We start from the raw sequence: 12,292 nt of genomic DNA on the forward strand, positions 1-12,292 counted from the left end.
AATTAATCGCGATCATCGATCACGATCATATAATCGCCCAGCCCTAATAGTGTGTACCTTTTGTTCTGTGATTTAGCCTTGCTCCGTGTCCTTATCTTCTCCATCTCCATCTGCTCCATCTTGCAGCTCAAAGGCGAAGAAAGAAGATTGGACAGTAGGACGATCTACATAGGCCATCGGCCACGTTCTGCCAGTGAGCCTTTCACCCCGCCAAAGTTTTGTGACAACAGAATTGTGTCATCCAAGGTAAGACGCACTTTATTTTATTTTCAGGAGACTGAGGGCAGAAAAAAAAAATGGACTACTGCAGAAAAATAGTCTTTCTTTATCCTTCTTCTCCATACGCTCATCCTGTCTTTCAACAAAAGTTGATTATTAGCTTGTCAGAGGAGCTCTGGTGACATACATGTCTGCTATTAATATACCAGCAGGGCAATCCTTCTGGGCTCTGCGAGGCTGCACCCCTCCCTTACTTTGAATCTCAACCTTTAGCCCTGGTGCAGGATCAAGCTACCTTTTGACTTGAACATCTCTCAGGCCTAGAAGGCGATTGAGGGTGGTCCGATGGCAGCAGGATTTATAGTGGTGCAGAGGCCCCTGTGAAGATGGGCCCATCAATTGCCTCCTGTCCGTATGGCAGGGTAAACCGACTTTAATTACCCCGCCGATAGTGTTTATGCTCCTCCATGCCTTAGCTCGCCGTCATGCTGTTGCTTTTGCACTCTGCATTGGCCCGTCGCCACCTTTTCTACTCTTACTTGCTGTTGCGCCATCCCACTGAGCCCTCATCTCCCACCCCTTCCACTCTCTTTTCTCATAACTTCCCCCCTTCTTTTCTCCGGCAACATTAGATGGACTGTTCTGCTGGAGCTGCATTTCAGAATCCTCCCTATGCTGAGTTACTATCTTCATAAACTTCATCTTATTGCTTTGTATGGGTGCAAATAGTGCATGAGGGGTGCCCAAGTCACCTCAGTGGCCCACGCCATATCCTGGTCTTAATTACACATTAAAACATTTACTTTTTAAAATGATTATATTATTTAAATACATTTTTAGTATTTTCCATACGATCCATTGTTTTTTTTAGCACGATTACACCTTAAAACAATTACTTTTTCTAATTATTATATTATTTAAATACATTTTTAGTATTTTCCATACGATCCATTGTTTTTTTTAGCATAATTACACATTAAAACAATTACTTTTTAAAATGATTATATTATTTAAATATATTTTTAATATTTTCCATACGATCCATTGTTTTTTAGCATAATTACACATTAAAACAATTACTTTTTCAAATTATTATATTATTTAAATATATTTATAGTATTTTCCATACAATCCATTGTTTTTTTAGCATAATTACACTTTAAAACAATTAATTTTTCTAATTATTATATTATTAAAGTACATTTTAGTATTTTCCATACGATCCATTGTTTTTTTTTTTTAGCATAATTACACATTAAAACAATTACTTTTTCAAATTATTATATTATTTAAATACATTTTTAGTATTTTCCATATGATCCATTGTTTTTTTTAGCACAATTACACATTAAAACAATAACTTTTTCTAATTATTATATTATTTAAGAACATTTTTAGTATTTTCCATACGATCCATTGTTTTTTTAGCATAATTACACATTAAAACAATTAGTTTTTCAAATTATTATATTATTTAAATACCGAATTTTTCGGATTATACGTCGCTCCGGAGTATATGTCGCACCGGCCGAAAATGCATAATAAAGAAGGAAAAAAACATATATACGTCGCACTCGAGTATAAGTCGCATTTTTGGGGGAAATCTATTTGATAAAATCCAACACCAAGAATAGACATTTGAAAGGCAATTTAAAATAAATTAAGAATATTGAACAACAGGCTGAATAAGTGTACGTTATATGACGCATAAATATCCAACTGAGAACGTGACATATTATGGTAAGAGTCATTCAAATAACTAGAATGGCCTAGTGGTTAGAGTGTCCGCCCTGAGATCGGTAGGTTGGAGTTCAAATCCCAGCCGAGTCATACCAAAGACTATAAAAATGGGACCCGTTTCCCTCCCTGCTTGGCACTCAGCATCAAGGGTTGGAGTTGGGGGTTAAATCACCAAAAATGATTCCCGGGCGCGGCGCCGCTGCTGCCCACTGCTCCCCAAGTGGATGGGTCAAATGCAGAGGACAAATTTCACCACATCTAGTGTGTGTGTGAAAATCATTGGTACTTTAATCTTTTTAATCTTAATAACATATAGAACATGCTATACGTTTACCAAACAATCTGTCACTCCCGATCGCTAAATCCGATGAAATCTTCCTCCCCGGTGTCGCCTCTGGTATGCGCCGTTTCCTTTCTTTCTGCTGCTCGGTCGCCGTTTTCTGCTGCATGTTTCACTACGTCCAGCTTGTAATCTGCAGTATATGATTTCCTTTTCAGTGCCATTTTCGTTCAGCCCTTCTCAGTTTTTATAAGTTACCACCAAAGTTCAAATGATCCATTTTAATAGCTACGGCAGTAGCATATAGCATATAGCAGTTAGCATCCCATGACCCACAATGCACTTCTGCCATGACCCTCCCCCGCCGAATTTTTATTGGTTGACGTGTGTATGACAATTGCTGACGTGTGTGTGACGATTGCTGCCATTTGCTTCGGCCTTTCCGTGAATGAGATAAAAAATATTATTTGATATTTTACGGTAATGTGTTAATAATTTCACACATAAATCGCTCCTGAGTATATGTCGCACCCACGGCCAAACTATGAAGAAAACTGCGATTTATAATCCGAAAAATACGGTACATTTTCTGTATATTCCATACGATCCATTGTTTTTTTTAGCATAACTACACATTAAAACAATTACTTTTTCAAATTATTATATTATTCAAATACATTTTTATTATTCCATACGATCCATTCTTTTTTTAAGCATAATTACACATTAAAACAATTACTTTTTCTAATTATTATAATATTTAAATACATTTTTAGTATTTTCCATACGATCCATTCTTTTTTTTTAGCGTAATTACACATTAAAACAATTACTTTTTCAAATTATTATATTATTTAAATACATTTATAGTATTTTCCATACGATCCATTGTTTTTTTTAGCATAATTACACATTAAAACAATTACTTTTTCTATTTATTATATTATTTAAATACATTTTTTAGTATTTTCCATACGATTCATTGTTTTTTTTAGCATAATTACACATTTAAACAATTACTTTTTCAAATTATTATATTATTTAAATACATTTGTAGTATTTTCCAAACAATCCATTGTTTTTTTTTTAGCATAGTTACACATTAAAACAATTACTTTTTCAAATTATTATATTATTTAAATACATTTTTAGTATTCCATACGATCCATTGTTTTTTTTAGCATAATTACACATTAAAACAATTACTTTTTCAAATTATTATATTATTTAAATACATTTTTAGTATTTTCCATACAATCCGTTGTTTTTTTTTAGCGTAGTTACACATTAATACAACTACTTTTTCAAATTATTATATTATTTAAATACATTTTTAGTATTCCATACGATCCATTGTTTTTTTTAGCATAATTACACATTAAAACAATTACTTTTTCAAATTACTATATTATTTAAATACATTTTTAGTATTCCATACGATCCATTGTTTTTTTTTAGCATAATTACACATTAAAACAATTACTTTTTCAAATTATTATATTATTTAAATACATTTTTAGTATTCCATACGATCCATTGTTGTTTTTTTTTAGCATAATTACACATTAAAACAATTACTTTTTCTAATTATTATATTATTTAAATACATTTATAGTATTTTCCATACGATCCATTGTTTTTTTTAGCATAATTACACATTAAAACAATTACTTTTTCTAATTATTATATTATTTAAATACATTTTTTAGTATTTTCCATATGATTCAATGTTGTTTTTAGCATAATTACACATTAAAACAATTACTTTTTCAAATTATTATATTATTTAAATTAGGGATGTCCGATAATGGCTTTTTGCCGATATCCGATATTCCGATATTGTCCAACTCTTTAATTACAGATACCGATATCAACCGATACCGATATCAACCGATATATACAGTCGTGGAATTAACACATTATTATGTCTAATTTGGACAACCAGGTATGGTGAAGATAAGGTACTTTTAAAAAAAAAAATCTAAAATAAAATAAGATAAATAAATTAAAAACATTTTCTTGAATAAAAAAGAAAGTAAAACAATATAAAAACAGTTACATAGAAACTAGTAATTAATGAAAATGAGTAATCTTACATTGACTGTTACAAGCGGCCCTCTGAGTGCAGCCATGACTGCGATGTGGCCCTCCATGAAAACAAGTTCGACACCCCTGCACTAGACAGCGCATTATAATCAGTGTTTCCCATAAACTGCCAAGATACCTGTGGCGGCGGGGGCGTGGCTATGGGCGTGGCTATGGGCGTGGTCACCATGACATCATCGAGTAATTTGCATCATTTACTACAATGATATGATTTTCTCTAAAAAGGCTCAAAAAATGTATACTTACTAATTAATAATAACAGTTTTGTTTTAAACGTCCATCCATCCATCCATCCATTTTACAATATAATTACAACACTTTATGTACATATTTATATACAGATTTGAACAATAAGTTATTCACTGAAATATAATTATTAATTGTGGTTCTTACAAAAAATATATCTTATAAAATATAAAAGCTAAAATGTCTCTTAAAGCTCTGCCCCTTTAATTAGTGCATACTAAATAATTTAACTTTAGCCTACTACTACAACCATATTATTTACCAGCAACATAAAGTGAAACAGAGGCAGAGGTGTCCTGCCACAGTCAGTAACAAATAAACAGAAAACAGAAGTGGTCTAATATAAATAAGGCAACAAGAGTAAGAGAGAAGAATCCTACACTTCTCTTTTGTAAAGTGCATCTGAACAGCCTATATGGGCATCTACATCAACTATATGATTTGCCTGAGAAGCTGGACAGGACGGGAAAAAAAAAAAAAAAAAAAAATATTTATTTTTTATTTTTTAATTATTTCGTGGCGGGCCGCCACAAATAAATGAATGTGTGGGAAACACTGTATCGCCCAGCCCTAATAGGCAATAATATAATATTCTTACATTGACTGTTACAAGCAGCCTTCTGAGTGCAGCCATGACTGCGATGTGGCCCTCCATGAAAACAAGTTCGACACCCCTGCACTAGACAGTGCATTATAATACTTCCGTCCACAGTCTCCTCTTGGATAGAATGTATTTTCTTACAGCGGGCCACATGTAAATGCAGGACGCCCTCTATTGTTGTTGTTTGTTAGCTTGTACTGTGCAGCGTTACTCTATCATTGACTCTGCATTGGTTGTCTAGTGCAACTTTGCCGCTGCCTCTAAGCATATAACGGCCCAAATGACATTAGGAGTCAAGTCCAAATGTGCAAAATATACCCGGAAAGAGTTGCCAATGTCACAAGGTCATTGGCAGTCTTTTCAACGGTATGTAAATGAAGGTGATAAAGCTCTGGTTTTAATCAGTGCAAAACATGTGGCTTGCCTATGGAAGTTGCCCTTGCTCTTTCCCGTTCCAATACACACACACACACACACCTTCTGTATCTGTTTTTCTTCCCGCAGTATACCGTGTGGAACTTTTTACCAAAGAACCTGTTTGAACAGTTCAGAAGAATTGCCAATTTCTACTTCCTTATCATCTTCCTGGTGCAGGTAAGCCATCATTCATTCACTCATCAATGAGCAGCCACCTTGAGACAGGTCCAAATAATTGCACCGTTTGATTGGGTCTGTGATTTCCCCATTAATGGAATCTCGCGGCGGAATCATGGAATTTGCAAACTGAATCGACCGGAATATCACAGAAATGATGTGGTTGTAATTTGCCTGGGTAAATCATGCGCACGGGACTGCTCAGTCGTCGCCAAAACGGCCACTGTATGCATGGTATGATTATTGCCAATCTTCAAGGTGGAACTTTTCAATCACATTTGAATTATAAGATATCGAGACTGATTTGGTGGATAAAAAGCTTCGTTCTCTGTAAATGTAAACCTGTTTGTAGCTTGGTATGAAATTGTAAATGGGTATTGAATGGGTAGATTTTGAAATGAATAGTATTGTATACCGGTACTAGTATAGTATCGCGGTACTAATGAATCAAAAACGGTACTATACTCTGTTTGAAAAGTACCGGTTCCCGGGCATGACGCCATCTCATGACATTGCTGGCTTTATGAGCAGAGGAGCATGTTCGGCAGCGCACACACACAAGGGACTTACAAGCAGACACAGTGTGTGGACAGAAAAGGGAGAACGGACGCGTTTTGGTCTAAAAACTGACGATAAAGGTGAAGTTATAACACTGAAACACCCTCAGAAAGAGGTGCTTTAAGCCATGGCTACTTCTAAATCACTAATGCTCGCCTCCATGGCGACAAATAGAGTACGTTTCTTACAAGTACATTATCACTGCAGGACGAGGAATAGCTAAACATGCTTTACTACAAAGCTAGCGCGCCTGAATTTAAACAAATGCCATGGGTGGATCTACACCTGACATCCACTGTAATGATACCAAGTACAAGAGCGTATCTAGTTGATACTACTATGATTACATCGATATTTTTTATCGTCACTAAAAAATTTTTTCCGATTTTTGAAAATTCACATTATGTTTATCAACTCAGGAAATACGTCCCTGGACACATTAGGACTTTGAATATGACCAATGTGTGACCCTGTAACTACTTGGTAACGGATCGATACCTAAATTTGTGGTATCATCGAAAACTAATGTAAAGTATCTAAACAACAGAAGAATAAGTGATTATTACATTTTAACAGAAGTGTAGATAAAACATGTTAAAACCGAAAGTAAGCAGATATTAACAGTAAATGAACAAGTGGATTAATAAAATACATTTTTACAGCTTGTCCTTTATCATGTTGACAAAATAATAGAATGATAAATGACACAATATGTTACTGCATACGTCAGCAGACTAATTAGGAGTCTTTGTTTGTTTACTTACTATATATGTTCACTATTTTATTTCTTCGATTGCAATAATAAACATATGTTTAATGTACCCTAAGATCTTTTGTTAACATAAAGCCAATAATGCCATTGTTTGTGGTCCCCTTTATCCAAAAAAGTATTGAAAAGTATCGGGACAACCCTACAATGTACTGTGTTTTGTATTTTATATGATGTATATTTCAACTATAAGATCTATGCTTCAATGAAGTCCTTTTTTGCAGATAGGACTCTAATATTAACAAAATAAACAATACTGTACTATGTCTGTAAATAAATATATAAATGTAAATAGATAAATAAACGGCCACTTGAAACTCCGGCCAAGTCTGCAAACAAACTACGAAGCTAATGCTAGCCAGGACAAGCCATACACACGCAACACGTCTTATCTGCTTGTGTTGATATGGATCCGACTTTTGATGTAGAGACAGGACCGCAGCCGCAACTCGAGAGACACGCTTTCTTTCTTCCAAAATCAACTCGAGTCGTCTCCACACCCAAAAGCACAGCAGCTCTTAAAAATAATCACACACATCCTGCCTTCAAAATAGCGGTGCATTGCGCAACATCTGGTTGGGCTGCGAAAAAAAATACACATTTCAAAAAAGTACTTATATTACACAATTATTGTGCTTATTGTGATTTAGGACACTGGTAAAAATTGTCCAATGGTGTATTACACAAGCGAGCCTAAAGATTTTTTTATTTAATTACAAAGATTTTATCAGATTTTATTGTACTATGAGCACACGCTCTATTTTGGGTAAATGGGTGGGTAAACTATATAAGGGTAAAAAGGTAAAAAATTTTATTCTAAAAAGCAAAAAAAATGTAAATAAACTGAATATGGGGGAAACATTTGTTTTAACTATTAATTGAACCGAAAATATGACTTATTTTTATCGTTGTGGTAAATATTGGACACAATGTGTTGTCAAGATTATGAGATTGTTAATTTTTTTAATGTCTTTATTTTTTTATAAATGGGTGTGGTGATAATGTAAATCAGGGATTTTTAATCACGGTTTATGTTGGAATTTTTATTGATATTGATGCTGTAGTTGATATTATTCATTTTTGTTTGACTAATTTTGGATTGTTTTTTTTCATGTTTGTGTGTCCTCTGTTGATTGCTATTCGGAATGTTGCTGGGCCGGGTTTGGTTTTGGAATTGGAATTGTATTGTGTATTATTTTGTTGGACTGATTAATTTAAAAAAAATAAAATAAATAATAATAATAATTAAAAAAAATAAATAAAAAAATAAAATATATATATATATATACATATATATATATATATATATATATATATATATATATATATATATATATATATATATATATATATATATATATATATATATATATATATATACTGTATATAAAACAGTTCAAAGTAATAATATAAAATACAGGAAATATAAAAGCAGTACATTGTAAAATACATAATAATACAGGACATTTACAAGACGAGACATTGCAGGACACAGAACACTAATCACTGGTTAAAAGCAGATCTGAATAGGTGTGTTTTGAGAAGACTTTTGAAGGTAGGAAGGTCTGAGCAGTCACGGATGGGTTTGGGAAGAGAGTTCCAGAGGGTGGGAGCAGCGATGGAGAAGGCTCTATCACCCCAGGTCCGGAGCTTGGTTCTGAGTGGTGGGGAGAGGAGTTTGGCATCAGAGGAGCAGAGGCTGCGTGAAGGGCTATGCAGGTTGGTGAGGTAGCAGGGGCCTGGTTGTGGAGGGCTTTGTGGGTGAGGAGGAGGATTTTAAAGTGGATCCGGTGAGAAACGGGGAGCCAGTGGAGTTTCTGAAGGACTAGGGTGATGTGCTCACGGGAGTGGGTGTGGGTGAGCAGGCGGGCAGCTGACACTCTATTTTGGGTCAATGGGTGGGTAAACTATATAAGGGTAAAAGGTAAAAAATGGAATTCTAAAAAGCAAAAAAAAAAATAAATAAACGAAATATGGGGAAAAAGAAAGCGGAATTTAGAAAAAATGAATCCGGTTTCATAGGGCCCTTTGTGGGTGTTGTACTCTTTCAGGCTGTGTTCACACCTGGTCTTCTAGTCTAGTTCCTTTTGGTGTTTACGCTTGTACTTAAACTTTTTTTTTTAAAGAGCACCATTGTCACAAAGACACACACGGGCAGACCAGGGAGACATCACTTCCAACACAATTGTTGTGATTGCAACACTGGCCCGCTGTCACATTGGAGCTCAAGCGAAGAGTTCAACTGGCGAGCGGACCGAGACCCGTATCTCAAGTCTTTGTGCACACCGGATTCCCAATGATCACGTTAACACTCGACCAAAGGGGCCATTCTCCCTTAGAGACATGTCTTAAAAAATACATGTTGCGTTCTTCCTTTATGATCCATGCAAAGGAGCATCCCCGCCCCCAGCTGTCATCTCTACGGTTGCTGCTTGTGTAAACAAATGTGCTAGTGCGTCCTCTCATTACATATTGACTGAATGAGCTCACAGAACGGCTGCATCCCGAAGCTACTCGGCGCTAAACTCAGCAACGTCTCCGGGCCGCGGGAGAAAACGGCATCATTGACTTTTTCTCCCAGCCCCACGTTGCTGTAAAGTTGACACAACAGCTTGGTGTGCCTCCCAGTTTGTCTGGTTTGACTCCGCCTACAGACCCTAATGCGAAGATGAGTGTGTACATATTTGGTAGTACTGACCCAAGTGTGTTGTGGTGACCTGATTGGTATTTAGATTCTGTGTGTGTGTTTGCCTTTTTACCTCTCCCAGGACAGATCGTGTAACTTCATGGGTCACTTTCCAGACAGTGTCAGGCAACGTAAGGAGGGGGAAAAACACTAAAAAAACATATTTTTCCAGATTATAGAGCGCATTGTATATAGGCTGAATCATCATATAATGTTCACACCAGAATATAAGCCACATATACATCACTCGGCTTCTAAAACTCATTGTTCATCCTCTTTGTGTTCGGGCTGAAAAATACAAGGTCCTGAATCATAATTTATCCCAAAGTAATCCTTGTTGTCTCTCACAAGGTCTGCTCGATTAGCATTGTTGTTGATGGGGAAGGGATCTTTGGTTCCTAACGCTAGGTCACGCGATCACATGACTGGCTTCCTCATTATCGCTCAAAATGGCTCGGGAATCTCTGTGAGATTGATACATTTTTTGATCATATCTATTTATTTGCAAACTTTGGAAGTCTTTTGGTGTCATAAATCAGAAATATATATGATAGTAGCTTCAATATAGAGTAGGGTTGTCCCGATACCAATAATTTGGACCGGTACCGGTACCAAAGTGTATTTCAATACTTTTTGATACTTTTTAAATAAAGGGGACAACAAAAAATTGCATTATTGGCTTTATTTTAACAAACATTTTTACGGTACATTAAACATATGTTTATTAATGCAATTGTGTCCTTAAATAAAATAGTGAACATACTAGACAACTTGTCTTTTAGTAGTAAGTAAGCAAACAAAGGTTCCTAATTAGTCTGCTGACGTATGCAGTAACATGTTGTGTCATTTATCATTCTATTATTTTGTCAACATTATAAAGGACAAACTGTAAAAAATGATTATTAATCTACTTGTTCATTTACTGTTAATATCTGCTTATTTTCTGTTTTGACATGTTCTATCTACACTTCTGTTCAAATGTAATAATCACTTATTCTTCTGTTGTTTTGATACTTTACATTAGTTTTGGATGATACCACAAATTTAAGTATCGTACCGATACCAAGTAGTTACAGGATCATACATTGGTCATATTCAAAGCCCTCATGAAGTGAAGTGAATTATATTTATATAGCGCTTTTCTCTAGTGACTCAAAGCACTTTACATAGTGAAACCCAATATCTAAGTTACATTTAAACCAGTGTGGGTGGCACTGGGAGCAGGTGGGTAAAGTGTCTTGCCCAAAGACAAGCGGGGATCGAACCTGGAACCCTGAAGTTGCTGGCACGGCCACTCTACCAACCGAGCTATACAACCCTCATGTGTCCAGGGACGTATTTCCTGAGTTTAGAAACATAATATGAATTTGAGAAAAGGGAAACTAGATTTTGTGATGCTAAAAAATATCGATGTAATCATAGTAGTATCGACTAGACATGCTCTTGTACTTGGTATCATTACAACGGATGTCAGGTGTAGATCCACCCATGGCGTTTGTTTACATTATGACGCCGGTGAGCTATTGTATCCTCCTACGGTGTGTAGTGAAGCATGTTTAGCTATTCCTCGTCCTGCAGTGATAATAATACTTGTAAGAAACTTACTTTATTTGTCGCCATGGAGATGAGGATTAGTGATTTACAAGTAGCTAAACCACTGCCGATGCGGATGGGTGTTTTTAAAAAGTTTTAGGCCAAAATGCGTCCATTCTCCCTTTTCTGTCTACATACACACTGTGTCTGCTTGTAAGTACTCCGTGTGTGTGCGCTGCCGAACATGCTCCTCTGCTCGTAAATCCAGCAATGTCACGACATGACCAATACTTTTTAGAGGCTGTATAGTACCGAATATGATTAATTAGTATCGCGGTACTATACTAGTACCGGTATACCGTACCACCCTAATATGGAGGCAACTCGATTTTCCACTCTACTGCTACTTTAATAAAAATAAATTAAAGGGCAAAAACAAACAAAAAATCCCTAAAAAGCAGTAAATTGATGAAGGATTGCTGGCGTATTTCAGGTTGTGCCAAATAAGGTGGCTGCTGAGGGAATGCCTATGATGCATGGCATAGTGGGGGTCCTGGGTTTGCTGACAGTGTTTATCCAAGCTGCAGTGCAGTTGGCATTTTTCCACTAATCCAACCTCTCTCGGGGGCTTCTTACTTCCTAACCGCTCAGTTTGCTCCCATGCAGCGTGCTAATATATCAGCGGGCAAGATGGCGAGAGGGGAGATAAACCGGTACATGTGCACTTGTTCCGCCAGAAAGGGTTCACTTCCCCCATGAAAACACTGCACCAATGAGCAAATGTCAAACCACCTCCTTACTTTTTTGAGTCTCTTCCCCTTTTGTCATCTGGTGTATTTTCCACCCCCTCCACTGTGCTCCCCTCCCCTCGCTTCTCTCCGCAGCGCTGCACTGCTACGTCATCGGCCAGGAAGCTCCTCCGTGTGATTCTGCGCGCCACAAATAGGCACCGGCCGATAA

At 36.2% G+C, this 12,292-nt stretch overlaps 1 protein-coding gene across 11 annotated transcripts in view; it reads left to right on the top strand.

Annotated features, from left to right (window-relative positions):
* atp11c (ATPase phospholipid transporting 11C) overlaps window positions 1-12,292 on the top strand; it is a 189,013-nt gene that overhangs the window by 85,817 nt on the left and 90,904 nt on the right. For all 11 annotated transcript variants that reach the window (XM_062044317.1, XM_062044323.1, XM_062044316.1 and 8 more), the window contains exons 2-3: window positions 127-246; window positions 5,697-5,786. In XM_062044317.1, coding sequence (XP_061900301.1) covers window positions 127-246; window positions 5,697-5,786 — 210 coding nt within the window. The remainder of the gene's footprint in view (window positions 1-126; window positions 247-5,696; window positions 5,787-12,292) is intronic.

This window comes from Entelurus aequoreus, linkage group LG04 (genome assembly GCF_033978785.1).
Source record: "Entelurus aequoreus isolate RoL-2023_Sb linkage group LG04, RoL_Eaeq_v1.1, whole genome shotgun sequence".
NCBI lineage: Eukaryota > Metazoa > Chordata > Actinopteri > Syngnathiformes > Syngnathidae > Entelurus > Entelurus aequoreus.